General features: G+C 41.6%; 1 protein-coding gene across 7 annotated transcripts in view; it reads left to right on the top strand.

The window, feature by feature from the left end:
• kank1 (KN motif and ankyrin repeat domains 1) overlaps positions 1 to 20,415 on the top strand; it is a 259,966-nt gene that overhangs the window by 190,967 nt on the left and 48,584 nt on the right. For 4 of the 7 annotated variants that reach the window (XM_033017787.1, XM_033017786.1, XM_033017788.1 and 1 more), the window contains one exon: positions 15,520 to 18,165. In XM_033017787.1, the coding sequence (XP_032873678.1) occupies positions 15,520 to 18,165 (2,646 nt within the window). Of the gene's footprint in view, positions 1 to 14,418; positions 14,634 to 14,947; positions 15,078 to 15,519; positions 18,166 to 20,415 lie in introns of those variants that run through there. The other 3 variants (XM_033017791.1, XM_033017790.1, XM_033017792.1) reach the window with 2 other exon arrangements.

Below are 20,415 nucleotides of genomic sequence, written 5' to 3' on the forward strand. Positions count from 1 at the left end.
TCTAACATGTGGCCTGCAAACCCGTCTGGCCCGTGTCAGGTACGAGTCCACATCACTTCCTTTCACTGGAGAAGATACCGGGGAGGGAAATGGGGAAACGACCGGCGACCCGACAGGCAGAGACAATGTACAACAATGCAACTTCCTTGCTTCTGTAACTTCATGCAACATGTGAGCATAGTCTAGTTATCTAAAATTAATTGCACATTAAGTAAACCTTACAGTTTGTGTATTGGACAATTTCCTACCTAACATTGGGAATTATTGGTCCCTTTGACAAAACCGTTCACTGTTACAGGAATATCTGGAGAACCTAGTTTCTAATCCTATTTAATATTTGATTATTGAGATTGCAAGTTATTCCCTTTTCTCCTGGTATCATTTTGTGGTTGTCACCTTTTTCCATCTAATTCCCTTTGCCTCTGCATGGTCCTGGCCTATTTTCTCTCCTTTTGAAGTCCGAGCTACCTCTTATGGCAAAGGAAACCATGGATGGGTCACTTTTGCTGCCTTTGTCTTGTGCTGTAGTTTTAATCTATGATTGTGAATTGCCCAGGCTTCCTTCTTTCGGTGTTCCCCAGTGAGATTTTCCATCTTTTGCCCTCCATAAATACAAACTTCTAAGACTTGCCATCTTTGTGCAAACATGCACCACATTCACCTATAACCTTGAAAGTGTTGACGTGAATTGGCCTCCACAGCATCAGTGTCCATTTTTATCGTTCTGCCCAAACCCTGCCTTGAATTGGTCTCTTACTTTCAAACAAGAGGACATGACTTCAGAATTAAGGGACAGAAGTTTATGGGTAACATGAGGGGGAACTTCTTTACTCAGAGAGTGGTAGCGGTGTGGAATGAGCTTCCAGTGGAAGTGGTGGCGGCAGGTTCGTTGGTATCATTTAAGAATAAATTGGATAGGCATATGGATGAGAAGGGAATGGAGGGTTATGGTATGAGTGCAGGCAGGTGGGACTAAGGGAAAAAAAATTGTTCGGCACGGACTTGTAGGGCCGAGATGGCCTGTTTCCGTGCTGTAATTGTTATATGGTTATATGGTTACTGTCTCTATGCATGCAGACCCTCCTGAACATTGCCCCTCCAGCTCTGGTGTCCCCTGTACACCTATAACTATCGAGCTGCATAATATCCAGGATGCTTTCTATCAACCCTCTCTACCTCTCCTCTTAAGACTGCTTCAAATCTGCCTTTAAATATTTGGTAACTAGCCAACCTGTATTTTGCTGGCTCGCTTCAATTGCTTTGATTAATTACTTTGCCGCAACAACCTTGGAATAATTCTCTGCTCTATAACTAAGTTGTTATATTTCTGGGGAGTGAAAAGGCATGGTTCAGCAATCTAAATTTATATCTCCCAAGTCTACCATTTGAATAATCCAATGTTAGCATTTCTGTAATTAAAGCTTGTATTTGATTCTTTAATTCTATGGTGCTTTCAGAAAGTGATCACAAATGCAGCTGTCCAAGCCCCACGGCAGAGTCTTATTTTGCAAGGAATCGCTGTTGGTGCTCTTGTGCTGAAAACCAAATAATGCCCTACATTTTACCAATAATCAGCGAATTTTGTTTAATCTTTAACTACCAGAGCTCAAAGTATGAGCCAGTTGTCAATAAAAACCATGTCATGATCAAACATTACTCCTATCGACAATATGGGTCTCCTTTTATCCTTTTTTGACTATGTTTTCAAATGAACTTTAAGGATAACACACAAACGCTGGTCGACTTACACAAGGCTAGCTGGTATTAAGAATAGCAATGGAACTAAGGTCTCTGGTTTGGCAGCTACTACAAAGTTTACAGGGAAATTCCACAAGAGCCAAGTGAGCTGGCCCTAGCAATGCTTGTTGCTGATGTGTCAGGGAAATGTAGGCCAGTCCCTCTGCGGTGCACAAAATAAAGGATTTTTCCATTGAGTGGGAGAAAGAAAATGATTGCTGTGGTAAGTAGACTAGCTATGCCTTTAGTTCATCTGTGTTTCTACATCTGTATCAAGAAACAAAATTCTATGTGCAAAATGTGTTCAATGGAACTTTGATATTTAGAGTAAAATCATCAGTGCAGGGGAGTTTTCAGTTGTGAGCTGCTGGGATTGCTCACTACCATTCTGTTGATACTGAATATATAATTAAATCCCAAAATTTTACCCTGGACTCCAAGTTCAAATCTTCTTCATCAGCATCTTTTTGGGGAAATGTAGTGCTCAGAAGCATACTGACTAAAGAGCTGACTAAAATTCAAAAAATACTGCCCAGATTTGTTTTCACTAACCTCAATCATTCCAGTGTGAATTTTGACAAATCACTTTGATTTCTCTGCGGAATCCCTTCTTGTCATATGGTCCATAAATGTGACGGTGCACAAGTTAGTCATTTTAGATCTGCCTGCAACAGCGAAAACTGACAGGACTAATTAAATTCGCTCCATAGATGCTGCTGCACCCGCTGAGTTTCTCCAGCATTTTTGTGTACCTACGACTAATTAAATGCCCCCAAACTGTCTGAATTACCTGGAGGTATCAGCAGTATTTAGTTGTCCTCTGATGGCTTTAGAAACTTAGATTTTCTTTCAATAATGCTTCTCAAACTGACAAGCCATTGGGTTTAAATAAATTCTATTTAAATTAATGAATATTTAAATTCCGGCTTTCTTGCTGATGTTGCTGGTGTTCACCTGCTGTTGGAAAAACTCACCTGATGTAAAACCTTGCAACTTACAGATAGGGCAAATGGTCCAAGTGCTCATAGCTGCCTTGTCCCTAGGTATTGAAATTAATATTGATTATCATCTATCCAGGTTTTGGAAGTGTGCTGAGTAAATGACAGTCACTTGTGATTTGCAGATGTGGATTTCCTGACTTGTAATAATCATTTATTCACTGCAAGGAAATATTTGACGAACAGCAATGTAAAAGGAAATTTAGTATACATGGTAAATTTACATTGAAACGATAAGAATTGACAAACTCGGTTTGTGCCCGGGTTGCCAACATTATATTCCACTCTCAGGGCTTGTAAGTGGGGCCACCACTAGCTCCCCCTGTCCCAGGAGCAGTGCAGGCTCAATTGGCCAAGCTGTTTCCTGTAATTATTGACATCATTTGACATGATATTAAATTGTGGAAAACTGAAACGTAATACAGGATGTGCCATTTCCCATCCTTGAAATCTGACAATAGTTTGAAGGCATGCTGTTCTCAAATAGTGTGCCCTTATATCCAGAAGTGAACTCTTAAGGCAATACTCTGGCATATTTTAGAAAACAATCAGAGGTTGTTCTTTCAAAGCGAGCTGATCACACCGTCCTCATAAAGGACAGCCACTTCCCATTCTCCCAAGACAGGAAGCTGACATATTTCCTCCCTATCCACCCTTAACCATTACATTACGACAGTAGCTTTCCTGGGAATGCCTCAAGTTTATATGCACTTGTTTCCATCTAACAGAGTAATATCTAGATTACTTATGGGGAGATTTTAAGGTACGTTTTGAACTCCTATTGCCTTTTACTGTCTCCACAAATTGCAAATTCTTATGTTGGTATTTATAAGGTAAGCAAGCTTGTTTGCTTTTGTAGATGTAACAAAGGCCACAGATGACATTTGGGAAAGGGAGTGTTGGGCCAGAGGATAAGAACATTTTGGATTGCAGGGCTGCCGAATTATGGTGACCTATTAATTAATTTAAGCATGGAGATGTATAAATCTGAGGAACTGGGTGCCACTACATCAGAGATTAGTGAGTTCTTAAAATTTCAGAGGGTGGGAAATGTTAAACTTTGAAGAAGCAAAGGATTTGAATGAATTTCAATATCAGATGGCCAGAGATGAGCAGTTCATAGATATGAAAGCAAGTGTATTTAGAACAGTGAGATTTAGACAGTGAGATTATAAAAGTAATGTTGACTTTGCAGTGGTGTCAGGTGATTGCTGCCTGTCATAGTTTGCAATATTTGTGTTTCCATGATGTTGCTCATGGCAAGTACGTGGATCCACTTTGTCTTATTTGTATCTGTCGGATGATTTTGCAGTGTGACATTTTTGTTGGTGTTGGGGTTATTTGATGCTTTCAAGTCACCAAGTTTAATGGCTGGTGTGATGAGCACTTTGTCTCCTTCCTTTCTCTTATTGTGATTTCTGTCCAGGTTTATTTTTCCCAATCTCATTTTAATGTGAACATTCTTCCTGAGTTTATTGATAATCTATGTGACATTCCTGTTTCTCCACCCTTTTAGATTTAAGCCATTGTGTTCTCTCTTTTCCGTTACTTCACCTGTTGCTCATTTCTAAAGGTCTAGATGACTTAATTACCCCATCCTTCATGCCCCCTCAATTATCTTTCTTCCAGCTATCATTGGTTACTGCCACCATCTTATGTATCTTATTTGTACAGCTCCTTCTCCCACCAGTTCTTGTTTCCCCAACTCTTCAGAATTTTGATGACTAAACCATGAATTTATCGTCTGAAGGTCAATTTTCTGCCTTCAGATTTTGCTTGTCATTGCTTTTGCTGGATTTCATTCCGTTCTGCCCCTGAATTAAATTCCGTTTCTACCTCACTCCTGCAGTGTTCTAACACATAGTGGCAAATGAATTATGCCTCTGTCATGTAGATTTTCATCTGCACTATGGACAATCTAAGTAATGGTGCCAGCTTGCCCTTGCCACTGCCAGTGTTTATTCCTCTTCCACCCACCCATGTTCCCAGTGACATTTATCATGCCCTGACTTCAATTGTTTATCAAATTCAGCCATTTCATTTTGAAATGGCTCATTGCAACTAACTGCTGGTTTAATAAGTTAAATAGTTATCTCTGTTTTATTTGAAGACGTATGGTTTTAAAAATTGAAGCAGGACGTATCCAAGTGTTTGACGATTCTGTTTGAATGAACAGATGAAACACTGTTAACATTCAAAGATGGTGTTCAGCAATGATTTGCAATGCTGAGGCAGTTCCAGGGAGAGCTGCAGGAGAGGGGGGAGCAGCTTGGCTCGCGAGAAGGGAAAGTGTGGGCCCAGTACACGTACTGGGACGAGAATAAGGCAAATGCAGCCAGAGGCGGCAGTGAGTACAAGCATGCTGATGCCAAGGGTAGCCCAGCACCTAACTTAAGGCACAAAAGAATTTGAAAAGGATTAACCTGGCATCCGAAAGTTGTTTCAAAGAAATGAGTACAATGTCACTGGGTCCGGTGACATAAAACATGGAAACCTTGATGTCTGACAGGCAAAGGCTTCACTCGATGGCAGGAGGAACTGAGCAACCAAGCAATCAAGTATTGGAAAATATGCAATATGATTAAATCTGAATAAGCAGGCATTAATATAAGCAGGTGTAACTTAGGTATCACATTCAGGGTTAAATGCAACAAAGAAGAAAGATGAGCTTGTACTTAAATGGTGCCTTTCATGCTCTTTTTAAGATGCCTATCTTTATACCTAATGAAATAGTTTTTGAGATGCATTGCAGGAAATACAACAGGAAAGCTAGCAGTCATGATTACCTGGTATGTTGAGGATGGGCATTTAACCATATGCTGTGGGATCTCTTTCATCTACTAAACAAGCAACTGAATTTTTGCTTTAATATCTCATCTGAAAAGATGACTCCTGACTATATTGTATGAACCAGCACCTCAGCTAAGATTTTTGTGCTCGGGTCTCGGGCTTGAGATTTGAACACAAAAGCTCGTGTAGCAAAAGTCCCTTTCATTAAACCATAGCTGATCTGTAAAGGGGAAAGTGATGATGAGACTTAAATCAAAAGCGCAGTACAAGATTTTATCCTAAATATAATCCTCTAGTTTTAAATATGGTCATCAATAGTAGACCTAATATAATTTTCTGAAATGTAAAGAGGTTCAGAATTTTGATAATCCCAGTCAGATCCGATGGATCACAAATAGGTTTTGGGGTTGGATTAAGTGAATATTTTAATAAACATGTTTGAGGTTTGGGTTGGGTCAGGCCATGCCACACTTGCCCTTTTCAGTACTTCATCAAGATTAATATACTGCCCGTGTCCTCTGTTCTTGATCAGTGACAACAATTTATTTGTTCCGTTTCTCATGAAATGGTTTTGGGACGGGTCCGATATGGGGAAAAATTCAAGTGCTTAGATTGGGATGTTGCTTTTGCTTTTAAGCCGGTACTGACTTCTAGTACTGAACCAAGCACTGACTTGCCGATCGTTTCTCTAGACAAGCGCACACTGGGCAGTCATTTTGCTGAATACCTTTGCTCAGTCTGCCTTGACCTACATCATCTCCCAGTTGCCAAACACTTTAACTCCCCTTCACATTCCCATACTGACCTTTCAGTCCTGGGCTGCCTTAGAATGAGGTCAAACGCAAATTGGAGGAGCAGCACTTCATATTTTGCTTGGGCATCTTACAACCCAGCAGTATGAATATTGATTTCTCTAGCTTCAAGTAACCCATGCATTCCCTCTCTCTCCATCCCTCCCCCTCCCTAGTCGTCTCACTAGTTTCATTGTCACCCTGCTTAGTTTCATTGTTTGTTGCTACTCATTATCATCTTGTCCACAGCCAACAATGGACCATTGTGGACTCCACCTTTCCTTGATCATCGTTTTCTGGCTTTGATTTGTTTTTTTCATACCTTTCATTAATTTGTTCTTTGTACCTTTTCATACCTCTAGTTTCCTTTTCCCCTAACTCTCAGACTGAAGAATGGTCTCAACCCCAAACTTCACCTATCCCTTTTGCTGTATGACCTGCTGAGTTACTCCACCATTTTGTGTCTATCTTCTAGTATTGTTGTGTTGCATTACTATATACATGCTGCATGGATACATGTGAATTCAGTTAAAATTTAAAACCTACTGATTAGCATTTGGAACTAAGTATTTTTTATCAATGGGAAACATAGCCTGCAGACTAAATCTGTTTGCACTTAACTAACCAAACAGACATTCAGTGCATTAAAAACTGGTATTGAGTTAATTTTGCCAGTGAGCATAATTCCTGAAATAGTCTGGAACTATGGTCCCTGAAAAAAAAATCATAACTGCATCTGGGGCAATATTTTATAACTCTTTCCATATGGATTTCATCCAAAGAGCTTCTCCTGGAAGCAAAGATCTGCAAACCAATTGACACTGCAGTTGTGCTCAGGAAAATATCATTTTTTAAGATAAAGATTTTAACTGTTTCTGAAATGTTATTATTTAACATAGTGAATGCTTTTTGTGTGCAAGTCATGGAAATATGGAAGGTAGACACAAAATGCTGGAGTAACTCAGTGATCTGAAGAAGGGTCTCGACCCGAAACGTCACCCATTCCTTCTCTCCAAAGATGCTGCCTGTCCCGCTGAGTTACTCCAGCATTTTGTGTCTACCTTTGATTTAAACCAGCATCTGCAGGTCGATCCTACACATAGAAATATGGATGCAGTTGCAAACCGCCATTCTAGAATCCCATGTAATGAGACTCCGGAGAACTGGAGTCACTGGCCCTGGCGGGAGATGTGTCCAACCTGCAGCTCCTTGCTGATCATGTTGAGGAACTGGAGCGGCTTTTGGGCAAACTCAGGATCATCTGGGAGACTGAGGGGGTTAGAGATATGATTAACAGTGAGGTGGTCACACCTACGGTAGGGCAGAAACTAGATGGGTGACCCATCTAGAAGATTGAGCGGGGATCTTATAGAAACTTACAAAATTCTTAAAGGGTTGGACAGGCTAGATGCACGAAGATTGTTCCCGATGTTGGGGAAGTCCAGGACAAGGGGGTCACAGTTTAAGGATAAAGGGGAAATCCTTTAGGACCAAGATGAGAAAAAAAATTTTCACACAGAGAGTGGTAAATCTCTGGAACTCTCTGCCACAGAAGGTAGTTGAGGCCAGTTCATTGGCCATATTAGATGTGGCCCTTGTGGCTAAAGGGATCAGGGGGTATGGAGAGAAGGCAGGTACAGGATACTGAGTTGGATGATCAGGCTCGAAGGGCCGAATGGCCTACTCCTGCACCTATTTTCTATGTTTCTATGACCACCAGGAAAGGGAGAAGACAGAAAGTGCAGGAATTCCCTGGAGCCCATCTCCACGACAACATGGAAGCCCCTTGGGATACTGTTGGGGGGGGGGGGGGGGGATGACTTGACAGGAGAGAGCAGCAGCAGTCAGGTCTGTGCTATTGGACTTGTCTCTGAAGCACAGCAGAGAGGAGTGAAGACTGGCAGACCTTTTGTGACCGTAGACACATTAGTTAGCGGGACAGACAGGACATTCTATAGCATCAAATGAGACTCCAGGATGGTGTGTCGTCTCTTCGGAGCCACGGTCCAGGATGTCTTAGAGCAGCTGCAGAACATTATCTAGCAGGAGAGTGAGCAGCCAGAAGTCATTGTGCACTTCGGCACAATTGACAAAGGTAGGATCTTAAGGGGTTGGACAGGCTAGATGCAGGAAAATTATTCCCGATGTTGGGGAAGTCCAGAACAAGGGGTCACAGTTTAAGGATAAGAGGGAAGTCTTTTAGGACCGAGATGAGAAAAACATTTTTCACGCAGAGAGTGGTAAATCTGTGGAATTCTCTGCCACAGAAGGTAGTTGAGGCCAGTTCATTGGCTATATTTAAGAGGGAGTTAGATGTGGCCCTTGTGGCTAAAGGGATCAGGGGGTATGGAGAGAAGGCAGGGATGGGATACTGAGTTAGATGATCAGCCATGATCATATCGAATGGCGGTGCAGGCTCAAAGGGCCGAATGGCCTACTCCTGCACCTATTTTCTATGTTTCTATGTTTCTATGATACGGGATGAGATCCTGTAGAGTAAATACAAGGAGCTGAGGGTAAGAACATGAAGGTAGGACAGGTGAATTGTGAGGCTCAGGAGTGGAAGGGGCAGGGATTCAGGTTTTTGGGGCCATTGGGATCATTCCTGGGGCAGAAGAGCTCTGTACAAGAGAGATGTGTTGCACCTGGGGATCCACAAACCTATTTCATCAATGGGATGGTGGTGGAGAGAGTCAAAAACGTCAAATTGCTGGGAGTGCACATCTCTGAAGATCTGTCCTGGACCCAGCTCATTGATGCAATCATACAGAAAGCCTATCATAGTCTCTACTTCCTTATAAAGATTGAGGCGATTGGACATGTCAACAAATACTCTCTAACTTCCACAGGTGTACTGCAGGGAGTATATTGACTGGTTGCATCATGGCTTGATTCAGTAACTAACACCCAGGAATAAAAAAAATTGCAAAAAGTCGTAAACATTGCCCAGTCCATCACTGGTACTGACCTCCATACAATGCAAGGGATCTATCAGAGTCGCTGCCATACAGTGCCAGGGACTTGCTGAGTTTCTCTCGCAGTTTGTAGGCCTGCTGAGTTTCTCTTGCAGTTTGCATTTTGTTCACGATTCCAACATCTACGCCCTTGTACCTCCATTGCAGCAGATTATGTTGTCAAGTTTAAAAAGTGAAACTTAAAACATTTCTATACATCTTTTGACCACTGTTTGTCATGGCCCTATCACAAAAGCTCTGCCAAAATTCACAGTCCATACAGTGTAATGTTTGAAATCTTGTCGATCTTCAGAAATATGGAGCTGCATGCAGAATTTCAAGCTAAGGTTGACATTATATGTAATAGGTGGAAAGGAACAATGCACACACATGCCTTTAGATTGCATTTGACTAAAAGTAGCATTGTGCAAAGATCTCAATCCCAGTATCATTAGAAGCAGATATTCTAAGTACAAGCATCATGGATAATCATTGTCTAATAACCTCTTGATCAAAATTGGGCAAAAGTAATGCTAATACCTTGTCCTAACCCCAAGGTTAGGACAATAACAAATAAAGGTTAACTTTTATGTTTGTATTAATTTGTCAAATGAATTTTTGAAAGCATAGAGACGTGAGGAACAGATGCTGGAATGCTCATCAAAACATAAAATGCTGGAGGAACTCAGCGGGTTGGGCAGCATCTGAGAAGGAAATGGACAAATAATGGTTTGGGTCAGAGAGTCATACAGCGTGGAAACAGGCCCTTCGGCCCGACTAACTTGCCCACGCTGACTAACTTGCCCCATCTACACTAGTCCCACCTGCCTGCGTTTGGCCCATACCCTAAACCTATCCTATCCATGTACCTGTCCAAATGTTTCTTGAACGTTGCAATAGTACCAGCCTCTGCGACATCCTCCATCAGCTCAACCATACACCCATCACCGTTTATGGTTAAAAAAACATAACCCTCAGGTTCCTGTTAAAACCTTCTCTCCCTCACCAAAAACATATGCTCTTTTGTTCCCGATTCCCCTACTCTGGGCAAAAGACTCTGTGCACAATCTATTCCTCTCATGATTTTGTACACTCCCCTCATCCTCCTGCCCAAGTCCTAGCCTGCTCAACCTCTCCCTAGAGCTCAGATCCACGAGTCCTGGCACCATCCTTGTAAATCTTCTCTGCACACTTTCCAGCTCAAGACCCATCTTCAAGCATGGAATAAAGCTGGAAAGCAGAGTTCCACTGGCTCAATAGACATTAGGTGCAGTAGGAGGCCATTCGGCCCTTAGATCCAGCACCGCCATTCAATGTGATCATGGCTGATCATCCCTAATCAGTACCCCGTTCCTGCCTTCTCCACATATCCCCTGACTGCTATCTTTAAAAGCCCTATCTAGCTCTCTCTTGAAAGTATCCAGAGAACCTGCTCTCTGAGGCAGAGAATTCCACAGACTCACAACTCTCTGTGAGAAAAAGTGTTTCCTTGTCTCCGTTCTAAATGGCTTACCCCTTATTCTTAAACTGTGGCCCCTGGTTCTGGACTCCCCCAACATCGGGAACATGTTTCCTGCCTCTGGCGAGTCCAAACCCTTAATAATCTTATATGTTTCAATAAGATACCCTCTCATCCTTCTAAACTCCAGAGTATACAAGCCCAGCCGCTCCATTCTCTCAGCATATGACAGTCCCGCCATCCCGGGAATTAACCTTGTAAACCTACTCTGCACTCCCTCAATAGGAAGAATGTCCTTCCTCAAATTAGGGGACCAAAACGGCACACAATACTCCAGGTGTGGTTCTCACTAGGACCCTATACAACTGCAGAAGGACCTCTTTGCTACTGTACTCAACTCTTCTTGTTATAAAGGCCAACATGCCATTCGCTTTCTTCACTGCCTGCTGTACCCGCATGCTTACTTTCATTGACTGATGAACAAGGACCCCCAGGTACCATTGTACTTCCCCTTTTCCCAACTTGACACCATTTAGATAGTAATCTGCCTTCCTGTTTTTTCTACCAAAGTAGATAACCTCACATTTATCCACATTAAACTGCATCTTCCATGCATCTGCCCACTCACCCAACCTGTCCAAGTCACCCTGCATTCTCATAGCATCCTCACAGTTCACACTGCCACCCAGCTTTGTGTCATCTGCAAATTTGCTAATGTTACTTTGAATCCCTTCATCTAAATCATTGATGTATACTGTAAATAGCTGCGGTCCCAGCACCGAGCTTTGCGGTACCCCACTAGTCACTGCCTGCCATTTTGAAAGCGACTCGTTAATCCCTACTGTTTGTTTCCTGTCTGCCAACCAATTTTCTATCCATCCACTTTACCCTCAATACCATGTGCCCCAAGGGCTCCTTGTGTTTTGTGAAAGTATACATCCCAACAGCGTTTGAATGAAGCTGACATTCTTATCAGGACATTCATGCTTTGTGGCAATGCCACTCTCATCTGGATAGCTTTAATTTGGAAGTTTATTTTGTACTTTTATTCCCATTATTCATAAGAGATTAGAAATGACACAACATCTTGTTTATTTATAAAAGAAACAAATGTCTGATACCAATATAAATAAGCTGCTATGCTACAACACTTGGACCTCTCATGCCAATGAGCCAAGTTTCATCAGTCTCCAAGTTTAGGTCCATTAATTATGTCAAGCAGATATTGTCTGAAGTAAAATTAAATAGCACTACATTGTGTAACTGCTTGTGCTATAAATAGGTTGCAGCACATGAGTATGGTTGCATTTCAAACAAATGATTGCATGAAAACAAGTTATTGTTTACACATCTGGATGCGATGTACTATTGGAGCTAAGACCATCAAAATTGTGCTGGCCTGTTCAAGGCAGCATACATGATCCAATTTTAGAAAGCCTTTGTTCTGTATTTAGCAAGGAATCCTTGTATCACATTGACAATTGACATATAGTATGAAGTTTCTGTAAAAATGTCGTCATATTTTGGACTGGATTCGTTTTAAAAGTCTCTGATTCCTTCAGTTATTGCTTTTAGCTTTTCTGGTGTCCAAGCTAACATTTATCTGTTGCCCCTTGCCACCGAAACAGATTGATTGAGAAGTAATCTCACTAGTGTTGGTGAGTCTCTGCATTCAATGTCGCCTAAATAATGGGAGCAATTATTCAAGACTCAAGAATGTTCAATTGTCTAGTTTAGTTTAGAGACACAGTGTGGAAACAGCCCCTTCCACCCACCGAGTCCGCGCCGACCAGCGATCCCTGCACACTGACGCTATCCGAAACACACTAGGGATAATTTACAATTATACCAAGCCAATTAACCTGCAAACCTGTATGCCTTTAGTGTGTGAGAAACTGGAACTTCCCGGAGAAAATCCACGCAGGAGATATGGAGAATATACGAACTCCATACACATAAGTACTCTGAGTCAGGATCGAACCCAGGTCTCTGGCATTGAAGGCAGAAACTCTACCACCACATGACCATGATGCCCATATGCACTGGGAATGAAATTCTTTGGTGTTGCAACTTTTACAGGCACATTAACATAACAACACAAGATACAGGTTGAACACTTTTACGCACCCTCGATTCCAGATCATTTCTGATTATCAGTTTTTCTGGACCAACAGAGGTCGTCATGTTATAATGAAACGACAATGCACCCCTGGCCCACTAATGGCATCTCTCCCGTGTTTCTAAAACACCATGGAGTGCCAGAAACTTAAATAAAACAAATATAAAATGTAAACTGAATGTAAATAGAATGACCCACCCCCCAGCTCGCACCGTCTCCCCAGCCGTTTAAAGTACCGGCTTCCGACCCCACTCCCGACTTCTTCACTCCCCGCACCTTCTGGTGACACGGCTTTAGTTGCAGCTCGCATTGTAGCCCCTGGGGACATCGCTCTCTTCAGGTCGCCGTCGCCAACATACTCCAGCTTGGAAGTTACAACAGATGAGAGGGGAGGGAGCACTACAGTAACTGAGCTCATTCTGTCAGTGGGCGCACACTGGAGAAAGTGCTGTCCCCGGGAAGTACAACACGAGCCACAACAATAACCGTGTGAACCGGTGAAGAAGGGCTCGCTGGTGCAGATTAACAGCATTGGCTTCTAGTCTTAAAGTGAAATGACACAAAGTGCTGCAGTAACTCCGCCAACTGAATCAGTCTGAGGAAGGGTCACAATGTCACCTACCCGTGTTCTCCAGAGATCCTGACCCGCTGAATTACTCCAGCGCTTTGTGTCCTTGGGGTAGGTGAAGAAGGGCTCGCTGGTGCATCTTTCAAGTCAGGCGTGACTTTTGAAGTCAGGCCTCTAAACGGCCCAATCAAACCAGCTGTTATCCAATCTGGGTCACATGACATGGTGTCTGCCATTTTCAGGAAACATGGTGCCAAATGGGTGAGTAGTGTCTGACAACGCAGCCAATCAGCATGGTCTGCTCTTGAGCTGGAACCACAATATTCATTGACAACTTGTCACCCAAACATACAACTGCGAATCAAAGCCATTCTCGGGCAAACCACCATACTCAGTAGCTTGAGGTGGACTTGTGTACAACCTTTCAAGTTTTCATGCTTTCAAAATTGTCTGGCTATTAAAAAAAAAACAATTAGTATAACAAAAATAGCATTAAGTGATGGAGCATCAGAGAGAGAGTCGGCAAGAGAGGGGTTAACATTTCTGATTGGAAAAGTTAAAATCACCACTCACTTTGGCACATGCACCCTTTTCCTATAATTTGAAACTAAATTTTTAGAGGATTAAACTAAATCTGAATTCTTAAAGAGAAAATTAATTATTTTAAGACATGTAGAGGCCAACCATTTATTTTGCTGCTGAGTTTATAAACACATAATGCAGTAGTCTTTAAAGAAATGCAAGCGTATACATTCCCCTCCACCACCACCACAGTCGTTGAATTCAATGTTGCATTTAAGCAGAATATGAACTGAATTTTTTTTTAACCTGTCAGTTGAATGAACAGAAGCTGCTCTGTTTCAGTTTAAAAAAAAGTGTTCAAGAGCAGGTGGGGGAGCTGGGCATATTCGGAAAAGGCATTTCATTGGTGTCAGTCCAGTCTGTGTTATAGTGTGCTGTACTTGGCTAAGTTTACTCTAATACTGGAATTTTCCCTTATAGGGCACAGCGTGAGTAAGCAGGCAGGGCTTTGCTTGACGAGCTTTCTCGGCCTGGGTGAAGTTTGCTGAAAATGTTTGGAAGCCCTGCATCAGAGATTTTATAAGCAATTTGTTTCTTGGGGTTTGGAGAGAGTGGGCAGAGAAAAGCTTGAATGTAAAGTTAACCACCATTTCAGAAGCTGGATCTTGTTTCCTCACAGTTGCTTGTCTGCAATTGTAAGTAATGGAATTCTCCTTTCCTGTTTGGTAGTATAGGCCAAAACTTTCACAGTTAATGAGTCTGAAGCAGCAGCCGCTCTTTTACGTTTTAATGTTGCTTTCAGAACTGTTCAATAATGTGCATTAATTAGTTTGACTGGACAACTTTGTTCCAGAATTTCTTACGATTGTTCTGTCTGCATGCCTGTTATTTGATTCGGCAGTTCCTCACTTGCTGTGGAATTTCAGACCCTGTCAGAAACGGGTCTGACTGCATATTTTTGGTGAGTGTGCTAGGAGCTGAGCAAAACCTGACTGCGACTGCACTGTAACCAGCACAAAGCTGTTGCTTAAAAACAAGGGCATCGAGTACACTTCCAAAACTCAAGTTAGTTGTCTGTGAGCTCTCCTCTCTTTTGTGGCAAACTTGGAAGGCAGAAGGAAAGAAAGTCTTTAGTTTTAGTAAGAATTGTTTTTTTTATTTTACTCGTTATGCTTCTCTCTCGCTTTCACCCCACGGAATCTTTCACCGTACGGTTCACTGCAGTGTTTATGGTCACCTGATAAATACGCAACAGTTCAGTTGCAAAAACTGGAGCTGCATCAACTTCCAATTTACAGAATGTTCTTAATTAGTGCTAATTAAGATATTTGCAATTTGTTCATTATGTGGTGTTTTAATAAACTTGCTAATCCTTGAAATAATACTGCTTATGCGATTGCAAACCTTCAAACCCAGAATGCATGCTTACTGTCTTCCATGTTAACTATTTTTAAAAAGCTTGTTGGAAGTGACATTCAAAAACAAACTCTTTTTTCCTGCCAATTTCGGTGAAACGTAGCTGCGTTGCATGCTTGGACAATAAAAACAAGCCAATAATTTTTTTTTCATTTTCCCCAACAGAAAAAGGCGATGGTTCTTTAAATGGAGAAGATGAGAAGGATCTGCAGTCTCCGTATTCGGTGGAAACTCCTTATGGTTTTCAAATTGACCTGGATTTTCTGAAATATGTGGATGATATACAAAGGGGAAACACGATAAAGAAACTGAATATTCAAAGAAAGCCCAAAGTGGCTAAAGGTCCTGCAAATCCGAGAAGCACAGGAGAGCAGGTCAGTGGATGGACATCAACAGAATCCCTGTCCTCCTCCAACAGTGAGGACAACAAATTGTCACCATCACTGTTTATTGGTGCTAGAAGCCAGCATACTCCTCAAATAAGGAGCAGTGGAACTGAGGCTTCCCCAGCACTCTTGAGTGTTCAAGAAAAGAAACTGTTGCCTCCACCTTCACCAAGGCCAGCAGTGCATAACTTCCATGTTGAAAAAACTCTGATGGAAACCCGAAGAAGGTTGGAGCAAGAGCGATTGATCATGCAGTCGACTGTTGGAGATGTGCGGCGCCCGAGGTTTGCGAGTTTTGGAGGCATGGGCTCGACCAATTCCTTGGCTTCATTTACAGGATCAACTGGGCTAAATCAAGTATCCCCAAATTCCCAGCAAATTCAAAATGGCTTCCAGGCAAATGGAGATTACAATCCTTACTTTGCTTCATCGATGGGCAGTTCCATTCGTCACAGCCCTTTGAGCTCTGGCATCACCACGCCTGTCACAAATGTCACTCCAATGCATCTGCAGCACATCAGGGAGCAAATGGTCATTGCCCTTCGGCGACTGAAGGAGCTCGAGGAGCAAGTGAAAACCATTCCGATTCTCCAAGTAAAAATTTCAGTGTTACAGGAAGAAAGGAGGCAATTAACAGCACAGCTGAAAAGCCAAAAGACTGCAAATCAGAACGCTGCTTGTGGGTTTCGAAAGCGATCCTACAGTGCTGGAAACGCGGATCATTTTGAGCAGTTGCTACAGATCAAGCAAGGAGGAGAGCTGCACATCGACTCCGAGGATGAAATGGAAAGCTTGGATCAGAGTTCTGTGAGAATGGAAGAATTCAGGCATTTGACAGCAGAAATGCAAGCGCTTGAGAAAAAGATTCAGGACAATGTTGATGAGAAGCAGATCGCACGGCCGTTGATGAAAGGGAGAGAGTACAGGTCTGTCGCTGTCGGAGCAGATGTGGACATGAACAATGTTGTAGTTTATCATCGATCCGATAGACATTTCAAAGATGTGGCAGTGGGGACAGCTGTTGAACAGACTGACGTCAGTATTGGGGTCACTGAGACTCTATTAGGTATCACCACTGAGGCGGACATGGAAATTGAGCTGCAACAGCAGACCATTGATGCTCTAAAGGAGAAAATCTATAGACTTGAGGTGCAATTAACGGAAACTACTCACGAAGTGGAAATGAGTAAACTAAAACTGGAGCTACAGGTTGCTGGATCAAGGAAAAGGGCAGATAAACATGTCATGGCACAGCCTCTGACCACCAGCGCATCAGTGCAAGCAGTAGTGCAAATGAAAAACCAAATAGTAGGTGACCATGTAAACTATTGTGATGCTTGTGTGGGGACTCAGCAGCAAACACACAGCACTGGAGTCACTTGTAGGCCTGATTGTCAAGATATATCTGTGGGTTCAGATATACCTATGAACTGCTGGGTGGTACATGAAAAGGTGGAATTGCAAGATATAGCTGTAGGTCACCGTGTTGTAATGTGTGATAAAGCAATGAATTGCGGGCTGAAAACGTGCTGCGATGTAGCTGTAAATACAGAAGGAATAATAATGGACCATCAAGATCTTGCCAAGATCAATGTCAGGGAAGTTAAATCGATAGGGTCTGGTGATTGTTCAGTGGACGTTACTATTTGCCAACGAAAAGAACTAATGTCTTCAAGTACGAACACAGTTCAGGTTAATACAGCTGACTCAGCAGTAATGGCGATGCCCCAAACAGCAAACCAACAAACTCGTACAGATGTGAATACATCCAACCAATTCACTAATACCAAGGTAGTAACACTTATAGACTCCACTACCAATACCAATGTGAGCAATATTAATAAGGAGACCAATACTACAATTATTGAAACACGAACTGTAGCTGTCGGAGATGGTAGAGTGAAGGATATCAATGCAACTGTTAAAACCCGCTCCATTGGTGTGGGCACAATATCCAATTATGACATTGATTTGGAGAAATCATCTGTTAAGACCAGAGATTTTGGAGTTGGTCAGTTGAGCATCAACGAAAACTTCCTTGTTGGTTTGAAAACAAGAAATATTGCCTGTGGCACAATCCATCTGCAACCTGTACCTGCAAACACAAAGAGTATCGGTGTTGGTGATGAGTCTGTGTTTGCTGAGAAATGCCAGGAGCAAAATGACACGGAGCAAAATCCAGCAGAAGAATCCACGTTGAACCATTATGTTGAGCGTGTACAAAAGTTGTTGCAGGAGCAACAAATGTTACTTGCTGAAAATTACACTGAACTAGCTGATGCCTTTGGAGAACCCGATTCACAGATTGGGTCTCTCAACTCCCAGCTCCTCAATACACTGACTTCTATAAATTCGGTTATGAAATATGGGAGCAACGAGGAAACGAAAAGCAATGTTAATGAAAGCCCTTCTGCAGATTCATCAGGTGAGTTTACAGATTCATTACAAATTACGTGGAAAATATATCTTTGTGACTAGGAACAGTGATTTATCTGGTTTCATCACTCCACTCCAGTTAATTGTAGATCTTTAGATTTTGTTTAAAGGCTTGCAAGTCCATTCTGAAATTAACATTCGAGAACTTAAAGATCGAATTTGTTCAGAAATGATTTGATTTTGTTCAGAAATGACGTGACTTGTAATGTCTAGGGATTAAGTACGCACTATGACAAAACATGGTAATGTTCTTGATCATGAATTGTTGTATTTGCATAGAATCGAATAATTTGACCCTTTGAATCTGCTCCATTATTCAATACAACCATGGCCAATCGTATGTAATTACGATATTTTCTGCCCCTTCATATCTTTCATGCCTTGTGCGACTAGGAATCAATCTACCACCTCCTTAAATATATTCATAATTTGGCCAACAGTATCTTGTCTGAAGGAGAATTTTACAGGTTCCGTATCCTCTGGGTGAAGAAATTCCTCCTCATTTCAGTCCTAAATGTCTTGAGAGTGTGACTATTGTAGATCCTGCAGCCAGAGGAAACATTCTAAACCTACCCAATCTATCTAGCCCTGTTAGAATCTTGTTAGTTTCAGTTTTATTGACCTAATATTTCCTCCAAACACAGCCCATCTATCCACACATCAGTATGGTAAAACCATTACTACACTCTATTGCATATGTATTCTTTCTTGGGTAAGGATATCAAAATACAGCACAGTATGTCAGCTGTGGTCTCATCAAGGCCCTGTGTAATTGTAGCAAGTGTTCATGCACCTGTTCACACATCTTGCTATGAAGACCATCATATTATTTGCTCTATTAACTGCTTGCTTCACCTACATACTAGCTTTTACAACGCTGAGACCAAGCGTAGGCTTGGCGATTGCTTTGCTCCATAGATGCTGCCTCACCCGCTGAGTTTCTCCAGCAATTTTGTCTACTTGCTTTTAGTGTCAGGTTGCTTTGTACATCAACATCTTCTAATTCATCACCCCATAAATAATATCTTGCCTTGCCATTTCTTATTTAATATTTTTCCACACTTTGTGTGCCATATGTTTGCTCTCTTTTTCAACTTGCCTAAATCACCTTGAAGTCTTTATGCTCTCACAATCTTGTCAGTGACAAATTTAGAAAATAATATGCTCTGTTCCCTCATTTATCAAAGGCCTGACAATCCAAATTCACAACATCCACTTGCTCTTGCTTATCTATTCCATCATTTATATCAGAAACCAAATCCAGGTTTGCTGAGCACAATTTCCCTTTCATTAGTCCGTGTTGACTTTGTTTAATCCCACTGATATTTTTAAATGCCTGTTGCCACATCTTTCATACTGTACTCCAGCATTTTCTTTAGTACTGTTGTTGAGCTAGCTGGACTCCAGTTTTCTCCATTCTCTCTTTTTTTTAAATAGTAGCATTTCATTTGCCACCAATTTGTAGGAACTGTTCCATTTGTGTCCTCATCTACGAAAACAGAACCAAAATATTTCTTAGAAAAGAAACAGGAAATGTGGAAAAGCTCAGCAGGTCAGGCAGTGCATGTGAAAAGCAAAGTAGTTAATATTTCTTATTCAAGATGTGTGTTTCTGTGTTCCACTTCGTTGTCTTAAGTAAATCATTTGTGTAGAAGCTTTTACAGTCCACTCATGCTCTTTGCATATTTACTTTACCTTGCTTTTCCCTCCTTAATCAAACTTTAGTGCTTCCTGTCAAGTTAGAAAGCATCTGCATTAAAAACATTGCAACTAAAAATGCTCCATGTGACTACTATGAAAATATAAATTAAAGCAAATGCATGATATCAAGAATATATATTTGAGTAAAATAACTAAAGCTTAAATTTCATTGCATTCATGGTTCACCTGCCAGAAAGTGTGGCTTTCTAATTAACATGTAGGGATCAATCATGTTGTTTATTCAATCTGAAATCAATATGACATTTTCCTCATATAAGGGCATAGTATTTGCAGCTAAAGAATCAAAAAAGAAGTCGGAGGTGAGACCCTTATGTTCCCTTTACCACTGTTATTGTAGAAATTAAAATAAGCAGCTATTTTGCACCAAATTGCCATACTAGAACAATGGCCAATTTGCTCCTGCATAAGTGATGTTTATTCACTTTATAAAGTTTAAAACCAAATTAGAGATGCTGGAAGTGAAATAAAAGTAAAGCATTCTGGCAGCCGTCAGGTCAATTGCCATTTGTCATAAGGT

This window comes from Amblyraja radiata, chromosome 3, assembly GCF_010909765.2.
Source record: "Amblyraja radiata isolate CabotCenter1 chromosome 3, sAmbRad1.1.pri, whole genome shotgun sequence".
In the NCBI taxonomy this organism is placed as follows: Eukaryota; Metazoa; Chordata; class Chondrichthyes; order Rajiformes; family Rajidae; genus Amblyraja; species Amblyraja radiata.